This window comes from Poeciliopsis prolifica, unplaced genomic scaffold (assembly GCF_027474105.1).
Source record: "Poeciliopsis prolifica strain line A6 unplaced genomic scaffold, Auburn_PproV2 SCAFFOLD023, whole genome shotgun sequence".
NCBI classification, from domain to species: Eukaryota; Metazoa; Chordata; class Actinopteri; order Cyprinodontiformes; family Poeciliidae; genus Poeciliopsis; species Poeciliopsis prolifica.
The window spans coordinates 2738600-2760740 of record NW_026562398.1 but is presented as its reverse complement, the minus strand read 5'-3'; the positions used below and the strand labels follow the sequence as shown (position 1 = coordinate 2760740).

At 36.7% G+C, this 22141-nt stretch overlaps 2 protein-coding genes across 2 annotated transcripts; one reads left to right on the top strand and one right to left on the bottom strand.

Moving 5' to 3' along the window:
* Positions 1 to 4305: 4305 nt before the first annotated feature.
* Positions 4306 to 10794, bottom strand: eif2d (eukaryotic translation initiation factor 2D). Its single transcript, XM_055046061.1, has 15 exons — positions 10560 to 10794; positions 10064 to 10254; positions 9895 to 9978; positions 9724 to 9814; positions 9529 to 9636; positions 9015 to 9301; positions 8745 to 8862; positions 8618 to 8663; positions 8429 to 8535; positions 8173 to 8325; positions 6955 to 7044; positions 6386 to 6481; positions 5926 to 6046; positions 5283 to 5457; positions 4306 to 5184 (listed from the first exon to the last, which is right to left on the bottom strand). The coding sequence occupies exons 1-15, from the start codon at positions 10613 to 10615 to the stop codon at positions 5114 to 5116; spliced, it is 1794 nt and encodes a 597-aa protein (XP_054902036.1). The 5' UTR covers positions 10616 to 10794; the 3' UTR covers positions 4306 to 5113.
* Positions 10795 to 10823: 29 nt separating this feature from the next.
* Positions 10824 to 21122, top strand: fmodb (fibromodulin b). Its single transcript, XM_055046075.1, has 5 exons — positions 10824 to 10860; positions 17416 to 17496; positions 18025 to 18130; positions 18218 to 19111; positions 20243 to 21122. Exons 4-5 carry the CDS (start codon positions 18223 to 18225, stop codon positions 20392 to 20394), a joined length of 1041 nt encoding a protein of 346 aa, XP_054902050.1. The 5' UTR covers positions 10824 to 10860; positions 17416 to 17496; positions 18025 to 18130; positions 18218 to 18222; the 3' UTR covers positions 20395 to 21122.
* The last annotated feature ends 1019 nt before the right edge of the window (positions 21123 to 22141 follow it).

Genomic DNA, 22141 nt, shown 5'->3' with positions numbered 1-22141 from the left:
TCTGAGGATATTTTTATTTAACCTTCACTTCATTTTCAATTTGGATAAGAACAGCTAAATACTTGTGGTCCTACTGATAAAGGTGATTACACAAAGCACTGTTTAAGGAGAGGATGAATAAAAATACTTGGCACACCTCTCCCATGTTAACCTGTAAGAAATTTTGAAAGAACTTTGCTGTACAATTATGTGCTTCTTTGTGTCTGTCATATAAAACTAAGACATTGGTTTGTGATTTTAATGTGACTAGACACTACATTTATGATATATTTTTAGACATATTTCATTGTAAATATACAAGATAACTTATAAAAATGAAAGTATTTGTGAATCTTAAGCTAAAAAGCTGAAGAAAGGTAAGACTGACGAGATGATACAAACGACCACAAGGTTGCGCCATACACTCTGACATTAAACATAGGGTCATCCAGAGCTAAGTGTACCTTAATAAAAATAATCATCATCTTTTTACTGATAGCTTATGCAAGCTTTGGACCACCCAGTGTTATTTGTGCATGATGCTGTTGGCAAAGCATCAGTACTGGGATGTCTCTCGAGTGGGCTGCCGCAGAGAGAAGTTGAACCAGACTGCTGTGAGCAGGCGTGGAAGATGACACAGGTTGTGAATTATTAGATGACCATGATTATTCAGTCAGTCGTGAAATCTCTTCCAGATGACGCTTCTCTCTTAGCAGACAGTAGATCAATTAGACAGATATGTAGGCATCTTCTGATTATTGATTATTGATTGAACATGGGAAGTGCTCACTCTTTTTATTTCAAATTTATTTTGGAGGGCTCTTTGACAAGTATTGCTTAAGAGTAAATTACATTATGTTCTTATGATGCTTGAAACCAACCGGTGGATGAACATAATAGGGTTTGTGTTATTTTAAACGTCTGGCAGAAAATGCTCTTAGACTTTTATGAGAACAGATAAACATAATTTATGACACTGTGAAAGACTGTTTTCTCCCTATAATAAATTTTTTTTCAAACTGCCTAAAATAACTTTGGAGATGATCATCATGCATATACAGAACAGCTGTACAAAGCACTACATCTTCTGAGCTGTTCTTTCTTTCCCAGCTAGAAATTTATCATGATTTTACAATTGAAATGCAATGCAAAGCTTACACATATATAAAATAATCAGTAAACAACAGAAAACGCAAAAATGCAACATGGTCAAAAATAACCTCCAAGAGCTCATACAGTTGGTCTCAAAATATTTATTCTCTGAGGACCAAAGCTTAGAGTCATTATAAAATAAATATATATTTTAATATATGGAAAGGGAATTACAATAAAAGTGTATTAATTTCACTAATCTGACTTTCTGATTTGTGTGACTTTACATGTTAATAGTCTGATCGCTGAATGAAAAGAACTGACCATGCAACTTCCATGAAGAGAAATAAAAGTATTTGAATAAAAGATTGTCCTGTGTAATACTGTGAACTCGGTTAGTATCCTCACTTCCGTCCTTACAATATTATATTGTGAAAATACTGCATTTAAATTGAAGCATACAATGATTTCCTCACCTGAAACACTGTACTGTACTGAAACAAAAGCCAACATATGCCATGACTAAAAAGGTCAGCGTCTCAATAACCTAGCGTGTTGCTTTGAGCATCAATCACAGATTGACGTCTCCTGCTGTTCACAAGAAGACTTATTGTCTGCTGAGGCTTGGCATCTCACTCTTCCAAAAGAGCCGCCTTCAGGTCATTGAGGTTGTGGGTATAGAGTTATGAGGCACAAAGCCTCATAACTCTATACCTCAACTGATCCCAGAGTTTTTTATGGGATTAAGGACTGGAGAAAGTGTGGGCTAATCCAGTCGAGATACCTGTTTCCTGGAGCCTTTCTAGTGATGCAAACTCAATGAGCTGGACCATTGATGAAATGACGTCTGTGTTGTTGATGCACGGGTACAGTCGCTGAACTAACATGATGTGTTAAAATGTTCGTGGTTTATAAATATGTCTGGTAGGTCTGTAAGGACCTGTCAGGTAAAAAGTTTAATAAAAATTTGCATCTTTTCAAATCTATTAGGGTGAATATCAAACTTTTATCTCTAAAACAGTTTTGCATGATATAGCCACACAATATTTGGTAAACAATAATTTGTGTTGCAAAACTTTGTCACTTATTTCTTGAAATAAAAGTCTTGAGGATTTCCTTATTGCTGTTGCAGGACAGTTTGGTCATAAGAGCCTCACAAAAGTAGAGATTGTTCACTCACTGTTATGATTTTTATAATGAGGTGAGGTGGGAGTGTCTGTCTGCTGCCTGAGGCATAAATGAAAACCGATCCTCCAGCTTCCACATACTGCAGCATGAAGACATGAACTCCAACAACCATTGAATGGTGACAAGAGCTCTTTTATCCTGCTCTGGCAACAGTTGGGAGCCCATGTAAGTAAATGTTAAGAGCTGCTGACTGATTTCATTCCAACGTGCATAATTCCTATTTGACTTTTGGGATCAGGTTGGGGAAATGTCAGCTGTTTTCACTGATCTGGTTATTTTCCTCAGCCACCATCACCTTCCTGGTCATCTGGAAGAGGAGCTGCATGCTCTCCATGTCCAGCTCATACTATCTAATGGCAATCTCAGTTACGGGCAACCTTGTCCTCGTCTTCATTGTGGTTCTTGAGCTTTCTCTGAAGTACCACCAGCAGGAGCCATTTTGAGCCATGGCGCAGTCTGAGGAACGTTTTTACTTATGGAGCCTACAAACCTTCGACTTGGCTGGTGGTTCTGTTCACAGCGGAGCGTTTCATCTGCATCCACACTTGGGAAATAAAAAACTTAAATTTGCACAGAGGTGTGCTGTGTGGACAGTCATCACAAGTTTTGTCGTCAGACACCTTTCTGCTGTTCCTTAGTTTTGGTCCAACGCTTTGATCCAGGAAAAAGTTTATTCATTCCCTGGTTTGGCGAAAAACACTGCAGGCCTCCATTCGCCCCTTTGTCATAATCTTGAGTCAGAACGGGCTGACTCTGCTTCTCATTTCTCTCAGTAGCAGAGTTCACATTTCTGCAGATGCAACTTCCAGGAATCATCCGTGCTACAACTCACATCATGCTCCACACCACTGACATGTACACGCCATTACAAACTGGCGGTAAACATCGCGGCAGACATCGGCATCATGTTGTGCTTGAGCAACGCTGCTGTCAACATGTACCTGTACATGTGCACCAGATCCAAGTTCAGGAGGAAGTTCTTAGCTTATATCAGGACAGTGTATTTTTACTGTAAAGCAATAGTTATCAAGAGTTGAAAAGTTTCCCTGTAATTTTACCATATGTTACAGTTCAACACTAATCTGGAAAGAGAATTTAAAAACGCACTTTATAGGCGTCACGGAACAGATAGATTATCTCAGAGATTATTCTCTGATTATGGCTTTGTTTTTCTCAACGGATACAAAACCTTGTATTAATCCATAAAACATGTTTACTCTTTTACTCACTTTGCTCCTTTATTTGAAAAACAGATATTGACTAAACCTGCATACTACTCATGCTGGCACGTTTCTACAATGTTTGGTCTCGGACTCTAAACATGCTGATTTAATTTCCTGCAGTCGGTTTCCAGAATCCGAGCAAACAAACATGAAGATCGGACTTGAGAAACATTAGGTCCAAAATGAAATCATGTGGGGTTTTTTCATAGTTTTTTGGTGTAACCAATAATTAAATTTAAACAGAACCAACCACCTTATTTTTCTTAATAAAGTGATCACTCTCAACAATCTATCAACACAGGAAGCACAGAACTTCCAAGTGGGAAAAACAGTTGAAAGAAAATATATACTAAACATGCATTGATGCTATTATTGTAACGCATTGAATAATAGTGAAACGACTTGCCTGAAAGGCAAGGAGGAAATACTTTTTTGAGCAGCCATTTTCTAAAACTAACAAAATTTAAAACTCGGGTGAAAAAAAAAAAAAAGTGTTTTTGTTCTTCCTCATGAAACATTTTACCCCAAAGATGAGAGTAAAAGATTGTGACGTGGAACATTTTCTATTAAGTACTGTCAAAATACCGTAGTAAAAGATAAAGATATACATACATATATATATATATATATATATATATATATATATATATATATATATATATATATACACAAAGGTATAAAGGTTTGTTTATACCTCTGTATAAACAAACCTAGCCTTTAAACCACAACATTTTAAAGGCTATTCAGAACAAATCTTCTGAAACTATTTTTATTATCTGAGAAATATTTTCAAGCTGGTGGTCAAAACAGGAAATGGGGATGATTACGTGAGATTTTTTATTTTCTCTCCAGACTGTAATATGTTCTTCACGTTTTAACAAAAAAGCCTCTTATTGCTTTCAAAACCTCCGCAAGGCTTTGAGGTTGAAATTCAGTCTTTCAGGACCCTTCAGGATCAAGCTCCTTTCTTTGTTACTGAATTGTTAGAGCCACACGCTAACAATTCAGAGTGTAGCTCTGAATTGGACTCTAAACATGACTCCTTAAGGAGTCTAACAAAAATCTACCCAAGTGTAGTGATGAGATTTATTTTTCTTTTTTAACTTTCTTGAGAATCTTGACTCATTAAAAAAAAACCAATGAAGATATACTTATTTAATTGTGCTTCTCCTTAACATAAATATTGTTTTTGTTTTACCCGTTTTCCTTTTTGTCATATTTAATTATTTGTGTTTTAATGTGTATATTCTCTTACTGAAGTAAATTGTAATTTTCCCAGTGACAAGTGCTACATAAATTTACTTTATCTACTTACTAAATTGTTTTACACTAAAATACATAAAAAAAAAAATCAAACAAGAATTTTGATTTTACACCAAATGTTTTTTGCCATCAGACATTAATAATCTTGCGACAACAACAAAATCTGATTTGGTGTAGCCGAACTCATCAATTAGTTCTAACTTGGATTCCTCAGTCCATACTGCAGCCAAAAGCTAACAGGAAAATAAGTTAAACCTAATGTCAGGAATGGATAGCTAATGCAATTCAACTAAAAGAATGGGCAGCATTACACGTAACATGATAACAGCTTTAAGTGCAATAAAAAACTGGCACAGCAAAGACCAATTTTATTTCTTTTTCCCACCCTTGGGAGCTTTATCCAGTCCCTGGATATACTTGCGAGGAATCTGATAATGATCTGAAAGTGAATTAGCAAAAGGAAATCATAACTCAGTTTGTTCAAATAAATATGTTATTACCAAAAAAAAAACAAAAAAACAAACAAAAGGTTCTTACCAAGCAACAAGTTTCCAACCTTATGAACCTGGTTACCTTGGATCTGGACCAGGACTCTGTCTTTAGCTCCAGGCAGGATCTGTAAGACAGCGCTGGCCTGGACTCTGTGCTGCAGAGCAGTGGCAACTACTGCAGGATCTAAACCATACACTTCCAAATTCTTTATTAGAGTCACCTACAGATGTAAATAAAGAACAAATAAAAATGGAGAAGCAGCTCAGACAATATAGAATTATTTGAAGGCATTTTGCTTATTATATAAAGGCTCTGAAAAGTTTGACGTTTTAAATTAAAATGCTCCAAAAAGTAAAAATATCCACTAGTTTTAGATTGTTTTTCTAGAAATACATAGGATGTAGGTTCAGGACACTAAACTGACATGAAGTCATATTCAAAAATATATAATATTCAATATTTGTTATACCCAGTTGAGTCAGCCTTTAAAAGTGTTTATGTATATATTCCTATACAACTCACACGCTAATCTGAGTTTGAACCTGGGATTATGTCACTTCTGTCCTAATGTGATAGTTTCAAAATCAACACCTGAACTGGAGTAAAACAAAAACTAAACAAAAAGGAAATTTTACTAGCAAATATCTATATTGAGCTACAACTTTTAAGTTAGGAAAAGTTTTGTCACCTTCTTATTAGAACCTCGAGAAGCCACAGAGATGTCTATTGGTTCAATGTGGCCCTTCTTCACTGTGGCTGCTTGTCCAGGAAACACAACCTGGTAACACTCTTGCATTCTTCCCAATGTCCTGTGAAGAAGATGATACTGAATAAAAACTACTGCCACAGGTATCATGTCCCCCTCCCACATTCTTGGTTTTCACATGAACAGAAAATCTAGTGGAAGGAAAAAAAAATGTTCTGAGCCATACAGAGTCAGAAGCATCTTACTGACAAAACAAGTATTTTAGTAGGTAAACACTTCTGTATTAAAAATCCTTTTTAAACTGGTGTTTCTATACCACTTAACAACCACTGGAGTGTGCAGTTAAAAACAGCTGGAAAAATTACAAAATAATGTAAATATGAAGCCACAAACAGGGTATGATGACATTCATTCATATTATATAATGTTTTTTTTTTTTTACCTGCTAAAAAGGTCATCCCATTTGAGACACTCTACCTCCTGGTATTCTGATTTTTCCAGTAAGCAGTCACACAGAGTCGGGTTTATAGTCACATAACTGGTGGAAAGAAAAAAGGAGCTCTGGTTAAACAGCTGGCTCTAACCAAGGAAAATGTGGCCTTGTTTCCTCTGGTGAATTGCTAATAGATTTAATTTGATTTCTTTCATTTGCAATTATAGACTTATTTTAGAACATCTTGAGAATCACTGGCTTTCATAGCATGAAAAGAAAAACTTCTTCAGTGTGACATTTTAGCCTTTTTACAGCATCACATGTTCTCAGAACTAAATTTACTTAGCAGTTAAGGTGGAAATTTTAACCACAGTTCTAAAAAACAATGAAGAATGTCTTATTTTGAAGCTTATTTTTGTTAAATCTGAAGACAGAGATAAACAGAAACAAATATTTACTCAAAATAAAACATTCCTACTAATGTTAATTTTCGTGGTGTTTCCTAATTCTTGAGGCAATAACTGCTGTAGCAAACTACAATTGATTTGCACCTGATAATTATTCAAATATACACTTACTTTTTATTATTCTCATCCACCAGCTCATTCTTCTTCACATACTCAGTGATTATACTTCTGACGTCAGCAGGAAGCATTGTCGTCCCTTTCCTAAACAACCACATGTCAATTTTTTCCAAAGTGAAAATGTCACAACAAGATATAGTTTTTATTCTTGAAGCATGGTATTATGTTCCTGCTGGAACATCCCACTGTGTCCGCTGCCACCACCATGCTCAGAAGTTAGTGCAATGCTTAATGGTTTAAAAGCCTGATCTTTTTTTCTTCAAACATTCCTTTTTGCCTTTAAGGCCAAATAGATGAACCGTTGTCCCTTCTGACCATAAAACACTTCTCCAGATGGCATGTAGTCCATGTGAACAGCAGTTGTGTTTAGGAGTCAATTTTGTGGCATTGACTATTTTCTCGATTCTGCAATCATTGAGACTGTACTGGTTTTAAACTTCCTTCAGTAAAGACAAACCGTGTTTGAGCCGCTTGGTGCTTCCCAGGTTGTTTGTGGCTACTTGGGTCAGATGGGTGAAACATGGAGAATAACCTTAGACACATATCAACCTGTGTTCGGTTAAAGTAGGCTAACATTAAGCTTCTTAGTCTTGACTCCAACCATCCTGAAGTCACAAATTAATTTGGCTTCAAGGTTCAAGTCCGTGGTGACGACATGCAAATGTCTGACCAGACCTATTACACTTTGAGCTCAAATTCTTTGCCTTAAATGTGGTTACGCCTAAAACATAAAACGCTTTTTGAGAAAATTAATATAAATGGGCCACACCAGTGGTATAAAGTATTTCAAAGGCCTTCATAAACTCTGCTTCATCTGCTTTAGTGCATGTTCCAAGGATAACAAAAAAGTACATTTGTCAAATTTCTTTGTAAATATACAGCTTTATATTTTCTTGAAAATGGAAAAAAAAAGTATATGGTGTCACACTAAAAGAAAAGCAAAATAAGGATGATCTTGGAGTGTGCAGAAGACTAATATTTATTTGACTTTCACCTAGGGAATATTAACTTATCCCTTCACAAGAGAGATGAGAGGGTAAGGTCAGTTTAAGCAAACCCCTGACACTGTCCCTGCTGTGGTGCTGCAGTATCTCCTCAAAGTAAACACCGGCTCCAGCTCTTGCTGTGAAGGCCACCTGCTGCCTGAACCATGCAAACATGAGCCTGCGTAAGGAGCCGGGGGTGAGGAAACTTCAAAGTGGACACACACACCTCTTATTTGCATCCAAAAACAGTGGCTCCAACCGAGCAGAGACAGCGTACAGAGTAGTGATCTCTGGAGGGTGGTACGGGGCTTCTCCTTCTCCACTCAGCACCGCTGTTTCTTCAACACCTGCCTCCTCTGGAATACTAAAGGACCGCAGTCTGAAAAATGTTTTAGTAATTCAAAGAGAGACGAGCAGATTTAAATGTGCGAAGCTTCCAGAAATGAAATTAAACCCAAAAAGAAAACAGAAAAAAAACTCACTGTTGATTTTTCCAGTCCACTTCCACAATGCTCTCCACACCCTTGGTGAGTTCTTTCACTTGAACTAGATTATGCTGCTGTTGCATGACTTGTAGAAACTTGGACAGCTGTTGAAAAGGTGCAAATTATGCATGACAATAAGAGTGTAATATAGCTGTGGCTTTGTCCTACTCTGGGGATATTTTGTACCTTTTTATAGCTGGATTTCTTGATATCCAGCTGCTTTCCGCTAGGGCTGGAAAAAAAGAGGACGCTCTCAGGAGTACAAACTTCAATTTGTTTTCAGCAGGTTTGAACAGATTGGTGAAGACCTTACCAGCAGGTGAACATGTGGTTCCGGAGAAATGTGCTAGTCAGCAGAGGGAGCTCTGACTTCTTAACCTTGCTCTTCAAAGCATGCAGGAAGCACTGCAGCAGCAGGGCGTCCATTTCCTCTGTAAAATCGGGGTATAAAACTTTTTCTGTCTCATGTTATTTTTCTAACATCAAAAATAAAAGCTTCATCTACAGGCGAAGCTTTGAACATATCAAAAATGGGACATTTTTAACCATTCGTGGACAAAATGTATTTATTTATGCTTGCTACCTTGAGGAGTTTTCTGCTCGTCCTGGTTCTCCTTGCCTTTTTCATTGCTAGTTTCCACCTGGTCTTCCTCCATTTCATTTAGGTTCAGCTCCTCAAAACCACAACAGGCTTGATCTGTAACGATTTCGCCACAGCTCTGCTGCTCCTCTGCACATGTTCCAAAATCATCATCATCATCATCTCTACGTTCTTCTTTCTCACTAATTTCACATTTCTCTCCGTTTGTATCTTCTATTTCACCATCCTCATCTGGTAAAGAGGGAGGGTTTGATTTATCTCCAAAAGCCCTGTAGAATAAAATAAAAATTTCGAAATGTATTGATCTATGAGGATGCATTGACACTAAATAAAGTCCCTACAAATGGGGGTATTAATAAATAAAAAAGAGCAATAATATCACTCTGACTTGCAAGGAACTCAAATAAAGCTTAATGAAATAAAAAAACAAAACTCAACACCAACTAGTAAACACCTGATTGGTTTATCCCTTATGCAAAAGTTTTAAGTCCCTCACCAGAGGTAATCCATGTACGTGTGAAGAACACACACTCCTCTCCCTTTCATACCCGAGCTTTGCATCTCCATGGTTGACGACGCAGCTTTGCCAACAGCAACAGGAGCCCTGCCAACAGCAAGTAGAGCACAGTTATCCTTCTATTTTTGAGAGTGGTGAAAGAAAGCATTTACAATTTTTTAATCTGTGCCACACCTATTATTCACAATCAAAACAGCACAGCAGGACCCTTGTTTTACATCTGGAAGCCCGCATGAAGGCATCACCACACCAGGCAGCATGAGATCTTTGGAGAAGCACATCATTGTCATTACAACCGAGACAAGCAGAGACACAACATGTGTTATGCTGAAAAGGGAAACTTACCGGCCCCTCCAATCAACTTCTGAAGCACAGGAGCCCATGTTCTGAATACTGGTAGGAGAGAAGGGTGTCGCCACAGAACGTACACTGAAGATAAGAAAAATCAACAGTCTGAGCACATTTATCATGCTTTTGTTTCTGTATACATTATGCCTTGTTTATGTTTCAATACCTGTCGGATAAAGTCGCTTCTCCAGTTCAAAGAAGATAGGGTTTTTATGAAGAACATAAAGAGTCACTGCTTCTCCTTTGTGTGCATAAATCCTCACAACATTGATTTCCTCTTTGTTGGGGACGAGCTCAGACAGATCATCAGCAGAAAGGGGTGGAAATGCAGCTGAAAGGTCAGCTTTCAACTTTCTCCTGCATAGAGTTAGGAGTAAAAATGTTACTGATTTCATTTAATTTTCTTAATCGTGTTAAATGGCTTTTAATCAACTCTTCTAAAAGCAGAAATACTTTTTTTAACGATTGAATACTGTACTGGAGCCCAGAGAACACTTAAAATGTTAAAATTAAAAACACACACAAAGAAAAGATTAGAAGTTTGGAAAACACATTTAATTAGTGTACACGTCAATTAATAATTTTAAGTACATGGTGGAGTTTATTTTAAACACACTGCTAAAAGAAATATCGTGTCTGTGTTGTCATCAGCTCTGACTAACCTGTCTGATCCTTTGAGTACAGTGTTGGATTTGACACGAAACGGTTTGGCAAACATCTTTTCGCAAATAAAATCTTTACGGCGACTATTTCAACCTCTGTGGTACGATACGTCACCAAACATTCATCACAGCTGCACAATTCTCCCACAGCAACATGTTTCCACTGTTTCTACAGAGCTTTGCACCGACCAAGTGGTTCTCGGTCCGACGCTTATTTGTTTCCGTCTTGAAACATCTACCGCGACTCCAGAGAGGAACATGAGTTCCACGCATTCGGACGCTTCTTCTGTTACAGGGCGAGGTGAGTAAAGTGCCCAAAACTTGAATTCTTCTGCACGTCACTACTTCAACTTATTTTGTACCCAACAAAATAAAAAAAATAGCAAAACAGGCATCCAAGAATTTACTCAATTATAATCAAAAAAGTATTTGAGTGCCTAATCAAAATATCTGATTGAAATAAACATATAGATAAAATATAAAGGTATGTAAAAATTGTGCAATTTAGACACTAAAATAATAATACAAATTCAAATAGCAACAGATTCACACAGAACAAACATCTTCCAAATAATACTTACAATTATTCACATTTATACAACTGTTTACCCTGAACACACCATTGTCATGCTCAGGCACTAATGTCAGACATTAGTGTCATGCTCAGACACTAATGTCTGAGCATGACAATGAGCAAATTGTGGTATTATGTTGTGATAATTATTTTCTTTTAAGCGGACTAGAAAGTTGGTCCATCAGTGGTCATGAAATGACATTCATTTTTCACGCACAGAGCGTTTCTTTATTTTTATCTCACCCACTTCAGTTATTTGCATGATGAGAGACAAAGTCTCTCGAAGCTCGACATACTTGCTGTAAGCAGAAGAAACAACCATCATGCTTTTGCCTTTAGTCACATGTTCACAACATTTCGCAGAAAGTATCAAGCTGTGATTTTCAATGAAAGTGAACAAATATCTCATATGTTTCCAACTACTGCTGTTTACTGTCTTGCAGTTGGTGGAGAGTCAAGAAGATATTAGATTTAAATCTAATGCCACAGGTGCTGAAGTGGATTCGTCAATAATTTCAGACATAAATAATTGCTGAATTTTTCTTTCTGGTTTTGGTCACATGTTTTCCTCCTGTTTTCTGGCACTTAAATGTTTAGACTGAACAGACAGATTTTTCAGTGTCTCATTTCTACGCAAGTATATTCATTATTTACAAATAGGACCCTGGCCATCCATGCTTAGCTGTTTGGAGAAGTAGTTTATTATGTGAAAGATTTCAACTACACAGAGAAGGAGAGATGCCAGTTTCTGTGCACAGTAACATGCATGTGGCCATTGGTGACTGAAAATGCATAAAATGTGAAGGGTATTTTTGTTTACATTTGTGGCGATACTTTCTACAGTAAGATAAAAAATAGAAAAGAAATATAATTTGTCTGATTACATGAGCTTTTTTGTTACCACAATTGGCCGGATTTAGATTTTGGAGGCAGAAAAACAACATATGGTTTTGATTTGCCTGTTTGTGAGGTACAGCACATTGTTTTTCACAAGTGGTCTCAACAGGCTGAGTTTGACGGAGGATAGACATGTGCGCTGCTAAGCACTCTTGTCAGAAATATCCAAAGATCTTCTTAAATAACATTTAACAGGAGACCAACTCATTTGGCTTCCTGTGGAATTAGGCAATTAAATGTTTTATTTATCTTGCAATCCCTTTTTACAATGCCTGTGAAGTAACACAATAAAATAATTTATAAGATTAACTTTTAGTTGGAGAGACAGATAAGTTAAATGTCTACATTTGTTTTATGGCATCTTTAGATGCTATAGATAATGGAAAATTTCTGGCAATCCAGCTGCCAGTAACATTCTATAAGTGCAATAAAATACAGTATTATCACCCAAATCTGTTAAAATAGTAGCACGCTGTATAAATGACACCTTCAAATAACAATAATTGATGGCAACTCTGCTGCCAGTAATTTACAGTAAATAAAGACAATTCAATAATGCATGAGATTTTCTTCCCTGAAGAAAATACCTCGTCTCATGTATTTTATTATGTTATAGTGTTACCCTAAATGCTGCAAATAGTCATGGTCTTTGGATTCACTGGAAGGAAGTAACAGATGCCAAAGAGTGCATTACCAAGTATAAATCAGACATCGTTCCTTTGTCACAATGTTTATGGGTGTAATCAATATGTTCTATGTTTGATGTCGTTGTCTAGTTGAAGCATTGGAATATGACTCAATGAAAGCTTGACAAAATGAGCTCTATGTTAGTACTGCTATAAAGAAGAGATAGACTTAGAAACAATTTGTTTTCACCTGCTTGGCTTGACAGTGAGTAGCTGTTACTGAATTATGAAAACACTTTAGTTGTTTCTAAGGCTTTTACTAGCAAATACATAAAATACATTAAATACATTAAAAGCAAATACATTGAAAGAGTTAATATTTCCAGTGTTGGATGTTCAGTTTCATAACCACCATTAACTCTGGCTTGTTGAATATTCTGCCAATAACAAAAGTCTGATGGGGATCCATTCTTGTCTTATTGGTGCCTTGAACTCATCACAAATAGTTGGCCGCCAGATTTTCCACCAGTTATTTGAGACATAACCACAGCCTCTAATTGGGGTTTCATGGATTAGGGTTTCATGTGTTCTGGTCTTTAAACCTCCTGTTATGTTTGTTTCTGAGGTACAGCAATAATGTTCCACAGTTTGACCTGTTTAGTGTTTAATCATGCAGTAGAAACCAAAAACCAAAAACTTCCTCCAAAACAAAATCTGTTCATTAACTCCTGTTACATTGTGGGTCAAATTTACCCATTTTCACATTTTACATTTTTTAAAAAATAGTTGGAAGTATTTTTTTGCATGAAACTTTTTCTATTTGTCTTAATAGGTGCACTCCACATATAAATTGAAAATGTATTCATTGTACACATTTTCAAAGCCCCCTGTGTCTATTTTTTACATAGATGCTGTTTGGGTCAATTTGACCTGACAGTCAAGATGAAGGGTAAAAAAGATGAAAAACTGCCCAATTCTATATGTTTCCTTGCAGCTACGAACCTAATTTCACCATACACACACACACACACACACACGCACACACACACACACACACGCACATGCACACACACACACCACACACACACGTGCACGCTTACATGCCCACTTTCTCACTATTTTCTTTACTTCACAAGGAAACTGTGAGAAAGTCATCCAACTTTTGACGGGAACTTTTTCTGTTCCTTGGGTAAACTCCAGCCACACTGAGTGGACACTCAGAGGAAGTGGGGGGGGAACATAAATACTCTCTGCATGACTCATTTGTCTTGATTTTAATCAGTGGATCAATTTGACCCAGAACAATACTGTGTCTCAAGTTCAGTTATAAAGATCACCCATTAAAAAAACAAAACAAAATGTCATCTAAAAAAAATTACAAAAGATCAATTTCAAGGAAACTGATCCTTCCTACAAACAAAAATGATTGTATTTTTGTTTGTAGGTTTTTTTCAGTGTACGTAAAAAATGTAAATTCCATTTTTTCATGTCCAAATGAGTAAATGATTTGTCGTCATTGATCCTTTATTTGTGAGAAACACACACATGCACACAAACATCATTACACAAATATTGATTGAAATGGTTAGAATTGGAGATAAGGTGCCTCATGCCTTAGTGTGTCACAGTTAACTATAGATAAACACCAGGCAGTTAGAGAACATTTTGATCTGATCTTTTGTTCATTTCAAAAGGGCTCTTAGGATATTTTATGAGAACGTCCAGTACATTGGATGAAAAGCAAGACCACACATCATTTAAGGTTGTTTCCAGATCTCGTTCAGAAATTATGATTTCCAATTGGAAGGATGATTAATTAGAGAACATGACTTCATATTTGTCTATCTATTAAAGCTGCAGGACGTAATTTTTATGAAGAATATGTTTTTTACATATTTGTTGAAACTGTCACTATGTTGTGACAATATGTTACGAGACAGATAATCTGTAAAAGGATGGAGCTCCTCAGCAGCTATTGTTGTCTGAGGAAATGCACCGTTCTTGATGAAAAACAATAAATTGGAGCCAGGAGGAGGTTTTGAGACTCAATGTGCTCAATGTGCTAATGGTCAATAAACAACTTACCACAACAGGAAAACTGTTTATGCTGACGAGCCAGAGCATTCTCAACAGGATCTGGTAACAGGGGAAAAGGGAATGAACAATGCTGCAGGAGATTGTGACTGACAGCACTAAGCCTTGTCTCCAAGGTTTAGTGCTGGAGACAAGCACTAAGCCTGATGACATAATTTACAAATTATGTGATCAATTTGCAGAGACAGAGACATTAAAATTACTTTTGTTCAAGTTAAACCAGATATGCTTAATATTAATTTTGAGTTTTAGTCCAGGATTTCGCTTCCAATGTTTTTTGCTCACCTTGTTTTTTCATGCAAACAACACAAACACATAACTATTTGATGAGTTTGTGCAAAGACATTGAGACTGATGGGATAACTCTCATACTGACCATTTATAAAAAACATATTGTTGCAAGGTGAAAACAATTGGATTTTAGATGGTATTTTGGACTTATTATTGTCAGCTTTCATCACAAATCAGCACATTGCCAATATGTAGTGCTATCACTGAACATTGCGCTTTTTTTTCAGTTGGAAAGACATGTGCTTATTTAGGATGGAAACTAACAATCCTTCAATCCCAGAGGGGGAAATTGACCCGGGATACATATAACCATGCTCTGAAAGTCACTTTGGTCCCATAATTTTTCTGTAACATATTTATGAGGTAACATCTGTGCCAAAAATAATCTTTAGTAATTTTGACAGATGCACAGAGAAATGTTTAGTGAAAGGAAATTGTGGGAGGTATACTTTTGCAAGCCGCTAAAGTCTTTGTTGAACTTAATATGGATCTTTTTATGTGTTGTTTTTAGAAGGTAATTTTGCTATTAAGAAAAAATTATTCTGCACTATCATTGACGATGCTTAAAGCAAGTAACTAAATACTTCAAAATAGTTTAAAAATACCATGCTAAAATTAAATATATTCAACTGAATATAAATTGCAGCTAAACTAATTTTGATCTGAATTAAATTTACTTTAATAAGATTTATTTTTTTTTTTGTTAATCTGTTAACTATCAAATTAAATTTTCTGACCTCTATTTATGGTGTAGTAATTGTCAAATGCAAACTGTAAGTTTCCATCCTATAACTAAAGGAGAAAACTGAGGATTTGTTTTTTTACTAGAAACATGCATACAATCTGTTCAGTGTACTAAAAGGATGTTATTAAGTTTGAACTTTGAACCACAAATAGCCTCCAAAACAGGCTTACAAATGGTCCAACTTTAGAGACAGATTGGATGCAAAATAAATACACTTCACATTTGAGGTAAGAAAATTATGCAGATTTTCTGATTGTGCTATTTTGTGAGCTGTTTTTTAAAACTCTCCTCTCCTTCTCAAGTTAGTCTGTTTGTTATGCATAGCCTTATATTAGCCTCTCCTTACTTTTTCACTTCTCTATTATCTCATAAATTCCAGAACAATAGTGGTATCACAGCATGACCAAATAAAATTGAGTGAAAGTAGGTTTGGAGGACAATCCTCTTGATATATAAAGCTTATTATTTTATTTTACTTTCTTAGAAACTGTGAACATTAAACAATGGCTACAAAAGAGAGTTTGTTCAGCCCCAAATGAAAGAAGAGGGATCACCGAGGCAAAATCTTACACACTATGTAAAATAAAGAGAAAAAAAAAACACAACAAAAAAAAGAAAAATGCAGTGATCACCGAAATAACTCAAAACTTTCCAAAGTGAACATTAAAAAAAATTACAGATATTTAGCCAACGAAAATCTGACATTGCCTTTGAATTGTGGTTTAAGTGAATCATAAACAATCAAATAAAAGAACTAAGGAAACAGGCAGGCCTGGATGGAAATTACACTAGTCCCTTAATATTTTGTTGTGGAATCACTGCAAATGAGACTCCTGCACATGTCTACGGGTATTCTGACCCACTTTTTTTAGTATACAATAGCATGCAGAACAACACGATTGTATTTTAAATGAGAACACATTTTTTGTGGTTGATTAAATATTCAATATCTGAGACCCAACCTCTTCATGAGTAAGTTGCTCCACTTGTCTCAAGTTTGAGAGGTGTCTTCTCTAGATGTCATGTTTCAGCTCCTACCACATGCTCAATATATTTTAGATCAGGGCTCCTAGAGTCCGGTTCAAAACAGTCCAATGTTATTGATCTTAGCAATTCTTGGGTGTTTTTAGCTGTTCTTTTTTAGCCACTATTGTGATGAAACATCTATAATCACTAGCCAACATCTCTCCAAAACATCTTGACAGCCTTGAGTTTTCATCATGCACATATTCAAGACATCCGTGCCAGCCAGAGTTGTCCCAGAAATTTAACCAAGCGTCTATTTCACAGCAAGATGACAACCATCTTAAAAGTGTATGTTTTGGAATATGTTATTTGAAAATTGATTCATAACCTTTCCCAAATTAATGGGAAAAACTTTTGCTTTTCTTTGAACATTTTCTGTCCACAGGCTAGCATGTGCCGAAGAATGTAATTGGCAAGTGTTGTTGGACAAACTAATAATGACACAAAGTGGCATGACATAGTATTCTGACAGCTTAATTTTAAACTATCCAAAGGAAATGGAAGGAATTTTTCTGTTTTTGTTGTAATTTAGAACTCATTAGGACCCATTACCTTTTTAACAAAGCTGATTCTTAAATCAGCATGTTGTCTTTCTTTCCTCAGTGTGTCCTGGAAAGGAGATACACAAAGAATTCACATAATCACTTGAACTCTGTGTTCAATTTTCCTACCCCAGAAGAGGATGTAAGTATGGGGCTTTTTCTGAATTGCAGTTTATAGGCCTGTAATGGTTGTCTGATATATAGAGGCGCCAGCAAAAGCATATACTGAACTTCTCTATGAATTGAATACTGTAATTGTTGAAAATAGACCTTGACGCACTCAGAAGAAATAGGTAAAGTGGATGTTATTCTTTGTTGACACATACTAATTGTAGTATACAAAAGCATGCAGAAACAACGTGATTGTATTTTAAATGAGAACTGTAATTATCACTTGTTTTTGTTTGATTAAATATTCAATATCTGAGGCCCAACCTCTTCATAACCTCTATTGCACAAGAGTAAATAGCAAGACATACTTTAAGTGGTTCAGCTAATGATAACGTTTGAAACTGTGATGGAAAACAAGGAGGTTAAAAAGCAGATGTTGCAACTAGCTCACAGATGGTACTAATATTTACATGGCCGCAGGATATAAGTTGTTACATAGGTTACATGAAAGCGGAAAAAAGGTGTGTGCGCTAATGAAACAAAATTGTTGGGTCCACAGCTGCAGAGGGGGTTGCTGCTGGTATTTATTTTAGGCAGGCAGCATATTCCACTCATTCAGACTGGAATACTAGAGAAGTGGGTACCAAGGAGGCAGCAAGAAACTGGTAGGTATACAGCAGCAAAATTGGAATGAATCGTGTGTATTTATCTTTAAAATATTAATATTTAAAATATACTTATCTGTCTTTAAGTGATCATGCGGACATTGGTATTTATCCTCTTGATGGAAATGGTGGATGTGAACATCAGCCAGCAGTACACCCCCTTCCAGTGGCTGTCCCAACTGAGAGGCCGGAAGCAGAACGCAGGCTGGCAGTCTGAGGCTGTGGATTGCCCCCTGGAGTGTGATTGTCCAACGGCCTACCCCACAGCTATGTATTGTCACAATCGCAACCTGCAGCACATTCCCTACGTTCCGTCGCACATAAAGTATGTCTACATGCAGCGTAACCAAATCACAGGCATTCAGGATGGAGTGTTCGACAACGCCACCAACCTGGTGTGGGTGATTTTGTCGCATAACCAGCTCAGCTCAGTGAAAATCAGCGACAGTGTCTTTGTCAAGCTGGGAAGCCTGGATCGACTCTATCTGGATAACAATGAACTGACCCATGTGCCTCGTAACTTACCAAGATCCCTCACCGACCTGAGACTTTCCTACAACAGAATCACAAAGATCTCCTCCAAAGTTTTTGAGTCCATGCCCAACCTCACCACCCTTCAACTTCAAGGAAATCTCATAGAAGAGGTAGAAGGTGGGTTAACGGGACTAAGATCTCTTATGATGCTGGACATGAGCAAAAACAAGCTGAGGAAAATTCCTGACGGCTTTCCCAAAGAACTCCAACAGCTCTACCTTGGGCACAACAACATAAAGAGTGTCCCAGCTGGTTTTCTTACCATGTATCCCAATCTGCAATTTATCCGCTTGAGTCACAACAGTTTGACTGATGAAGGACTTCCCTCCAATGTCTTCAATACCAGCACACTCATTGAGCTTGATCTGTCCTTCAACAAACTGGAGAGGATCCCTCTTGTTAGCAGGAACCTGGAAAACCTGTACCTGCACGCAAATAAGATCAAAGGTATGCACACTTCTTTAAATCTTAAAGTAACAAAGTGAAACAAAAGTTTTATTGACAATTTTAATGACACTAGTGTTAATTCTATTTATATTAAGATGTGTAGTCACTTTTAAACAAGAGGCAATCCTTTAAAGATCACCTATCATGCTTCCTCAAACAGTCCATATTCTCTGATTTTTTTGTAAGTTTGTTTACTTTTTTTCACTAAATTTGACGCTACAGTCTGCTGCATTTGGACCCTAACAATGCATCTTGGTGCAGAGCTGGAAAGAAGTCAGCAAAGATTCTGGCAGCTTATCAACCAAAACAGATCTAGAGCTAATGGGGTGTTGTCAGTAGTTGTATGTATAGAGATCAAAAAGCAAACATAGCAGCAACAATGCAAAAATATTAGATCAATAAAAAAAAAACTCAGTCAGAAATTTATAGAACTAGGTCAAGATTAATATGGAGAAAAGTGCTTAATCAGACATATAAATCAGACAAGTTTAAAACATAAAAACAGCTCAGAGAAAACAGACCACAAAAAAAGAGAAAATGACTGGAGAGAAGCCTAAATACTGTTCAAATAAAAACAAAGAATAACATGCAAAGGAATCAAAAGATGAAGACAAATGATATATCTATATTCAGGCAACATACACACACACACACACACGCACGCACACACACACACACGCACACGCCCCCCCCCCCCCACACACACACATATATAGCAGTCGTATCAAATAGTGATTCTACATGCTGATAAACAATAGGGTCATTTCTTGCATTTCGGTATTATATCACTTTTAATATGACGACATCCACAAAATGAGCTACATTCAGCAAGCACAATGAATAATGACACAGAGCCAATTAAACCAAACCAGTATGGACCCGACTGGGTCAAACGAAGCTATTCTGAGTCATGGATATAATTTTATTTATGCGCCTGCGTAATTTGGCGTTAATACAATAATGCCACCCAAACAGTCCTTGAGGCCAGGCATAATCCACGAGGTTCAGGCAACATGTTTTTTTTTTTTTTTCTTTTTAATTAGTTCTGATTCCGATTCCAGTTTCCTTGCGGTTGGTTTGACAGTTCTTTTGATGTGTTCATGTTTATAACTGGTTTTTCTCCCCTTTCAGAGTTTTCCCTGAGCAGTTTCTGTGACACGATCGATGGAAAAAACTTCTCTAAGCTGAAAGTGCTGCGATTGGAGGCCAACAAAATCAGTGTCAGGGACATTCCTGTTGAAGCTGCCTACTGTTTGAGACTAGTTTCTTCTATTAATGTTTAGAACTTTCTGTTCTTTTATGAGTTGAGTTCATCTCTAACTTATACTCTCTTACTGTTACAACGTCTGCTTCATTGGTCTAGAAATGTTTTATTAAATAGTTATGCTATTAACATTCCAGTGATATCATAATTCCAGTGTTAGTCAACAGGAAATACCAGTGTTGTATAATCTAATATCCAGATGGCTGTTAGATAGTCATATGAGAGCTGATGGACTTTCGTTAGAAACATCCCAATCTCAGTCACTGGATTATGCCAAACCAACACTGTTAGACATAATTACACAATAGCTGATGAAGAAAATATTAATCACCATGAAACTGTCAATCATTTGTAGAAAATTTAGTTTTTATCTTTGCCTCCACCATGTGGAATGCCATAAAACTTCATGTCAAACAATGATTGGTTGTTCTTCTTGCAGACTTCTTTTTTGTCACTTAGTCACTTTGCTGGTTGTACAGTTCATAATATCTTTTATTCCAAAATGTATGCACTGGGTTGATATGTTATTTTGAACTGACTTTAGTTAATATGTATCCAAATATTTACTTTGAAGCCCAAATGATCTGATTTTAATATTGTTTTATAAAGTTAAAACTAAGTAATGCCGTATATGCATGAGATGCTGAAAGCAAATGCTACACGATAAAAATAAAGCCTTTAAATTGTTTTTCTTGTTTGATTTTATGTCTTTTTTAATTTGCGATTAAATCACAAATGTTCCAAGCAGATTTGCCTCATTCGAGTCATTAATTTGATGTTGTACACGTGGAAATTGATGTTCTTCCAGTGCCAGGCCAGATCTGGTGTCATATCCAGTCTCTTAGCAGCAACAAATTCCACCAAGAACTGTTTTGTTTTTCCACACCTGCTCCCACGGTGTCCAAGCTGTTTTTACAATGCCTGACCTGGGGAGGCCAGTCTATGTCTGAAGGTATTCCATTACATGTTTTTCTGTTCAGGTGTGACAGTGTGCTGGAGGTGTTGATTTTCCTTTTACTTTACATCACAAAGGAATCATATTTCTTTAATGGAGCCCTGCTAAGAATGTGAATACATTTAAATATGTTACTTTTTGGGGCAGCATCTTAGCTATTTCCATGAGACTTCAGAGATTGCTCCAGGAATCTGCTGCAGTCACTCCCCAGGGTTCAGTGTCACAGCCTGAAACACATTGTTGACCACTGAGGTCTTGACTCTCCACAACTTCTCCATTTCCTCTTTAAGCCATTTGGGATTACTCTCATGTTTCTTCTTCTTGATGTTGTCCCTTCAGACCACTGTGTCTATAAAATCTGCTCATTTTTCTTCCTCTATGTCTGCTTGCTTATTTTGTGTTGAACCATTTAAGAAGCATCATTTTCCCTAACAGACTTCTATTGCTCTTGTGCTGAGTATTTGTTCCTGTAGTGCCATAATTTTGTTCCTCTGTGCTGTCCTTTAGTCCTCATAGTAATTGCCAATCAAAGGCTTGTTTCCACCCGGTTACTTCCTGCAGTCCAAGTTTTGTGCTATTTGAGGCATTTATTTAGCGGTTTGTAATTTTTTTTGGTAGTGTTCCTGTTGAATTTCAGGATATTTGCTGTTTTGCCCTGGAAGTAACATTGACAGATTCCTTTACCTCCCGCCTTCCTCTTGGCACATGGTCTCACATGTGGCGTGGAACTAATAGTGAGTGTAGGGAGCTTTCTTGTCTTGATCTCATTAACTCTGATCTCTCCCTTTAGTCAGGAGTATATAACAGTGGA